Source organism: Gastrolobium bilobum, unplaced genomic scaffold (genome assembly GCF_033153095.1).
Source record: "Gastrolobium bilobum isolate Gb01-03AN ecotype WA unplaced genomic scaffold, APGP_CSIRO_Gbil_v1 utg28832, whole genome shotgun sequence".
NCBI classification, from domain to species: Eukaryota; Viridiplantae; Streptophyta; class Magnoliopsida; order Fabales; family Fabaceae; genus Gastrolobium; species Gastrolobium bilobum.
In genome coordinates this window covers 20001-21431 of record NW_026896376.1, presented here as the reverse complement: position 1 = coordinate 21431, position 1431 = coordinate 20001, and the positions used below count along the sequence as shown (strand labels likewise).

The window sequence follows — 1431 nt, the reverse complement described above, 5'->3', positions numbered from 1 at the left end:
GATTGCTGACTAATTAAGGATATTACTTGGTCAAAGCAACACATAGGATACAAGTACCACAAGAAAGAGAGAGTGGAATTAACAAGGTGGCCTTGACCAGGAACTTATGCAAGGGAGCAAAGCCATATCAAAATGGCAGTTCTTCTTCAAAATTTGCACTACATTTGAGAAAAACACACTACAAGACAAAAAAATACATCACTGCACCAATAGATATTTCAAATTGCAAAACAAATTGTGATGAAGTTGGCCATACCACAAATTCTATAGTTCTGAGTATTCAGACAGGCTCGAAAGTTCAGAATCAGTAGAATTGAACCTGTTCAAGTAAATTAACATGCCAAGAAACAAATCAAATGTATTTTCAAGAGATATTTAATCATGAATGTTTATCATAGTCTGTTAATATAATTCCTCCATACACAAAATCGTAATAGAGGTAGTCTTAAATCAGGGAAAAGCAAATGAATTGGTGGATCAACACATACCATAGATTATCTTCAAACATATTATTTATTGTTTCATTCAGGTCACCCTCCCAACGAGATTTTCCTTTATTTTCTTCTATTTGTACTCCTTGAAGATCTGGTGTGCTCGTGTCTCCAAAAGAAAAAATCTCCATTCGAGGACATTCCTTTATAACAACTTCTTCCAACAATGGAAACTTAATGAAGCACTTACATGAGCAAAACCTGCGAAGCCTTGGCAAACAAATAAGTTCAAGAGTTTGCAAATTTAAAAATGCAATCTCATTGTTTGTCTCATCTTCTTTTCCACTCACTACATCCTCTAATAAATCACACTCTTTAATCTTCATTGTTGTGAGCTTGACCAAACTCTTTGCTGTTGAGCATGCTATCAAATTTATCAGCCCAATGCAATTTGTGATCTCCAAATTAGTCAAGTAATTAAAAGTAACAGAGGAAGGCACCAAATTTATCAAACTAGAACATTCAGAAACATCTATGCTTTCAAGACATTGAAGAATGGGGTCAATTTGGAATCCTTCTTTGCATATATGTTGAAGTTCATGTAGATAAAGTAATACCAACTCTTTAGGCAGTGCGTTAATCTGGATTTGTCTTTCCTCATCTGTAAGACCTTCGTCTTGGAATATCTGCATGAAGTGACTCCCTCCGACCGCTAGTCGTTCCAAATTGGGTACATTTTTTATGAACCAATACGGAAAAATAGCTTCTTCATCGGTGAATTCCATTACCGCAATAGTTTTAAGTTTGCTGAATTGGTCCCCTGAATATTGGCTTTGAAATATAAAGCCAAAATCTTTATCATTCAACGTCAACTCCTCCACGTTAGCAAGTACCTATTACATAAACAAAATTAGAACTAAAGAAATCTAGGGCATGGTTTTTTTTTTTTTTTCTTAAAACTGTTTTGTAAAATAATTATGGAAACAGTTGTTTTCTATGT

At 34.4% G+C, this 1431-nt stretch overlaps 1 protein-coding gene across 1 annotated transcript in view; it reads right to left on the bottom strand.

The window, feature by feature from the left end:
• Positions 1–264: 264 nt before the first annotated feature.
• The window catches only part of LOC133299438 (uncharacterized), a 13093-nt gene continuing 11926 nt past the window's right edge, over positions 265–1431 (bottom strand). The window contains exons 11-12 of the mRNA XM_061498893.1: positions 489–1324; positions 265–319 (exon numbers count right to left, since the gene is read on the bottom strand). Of these exons, the coding sequence (XP_061354877.1) occupies positions 265–319; positions 489–1324 (891 nt within the window). The remainder of the gene's footprint in view (positions 320–488; positions 1325–1431) is intronic.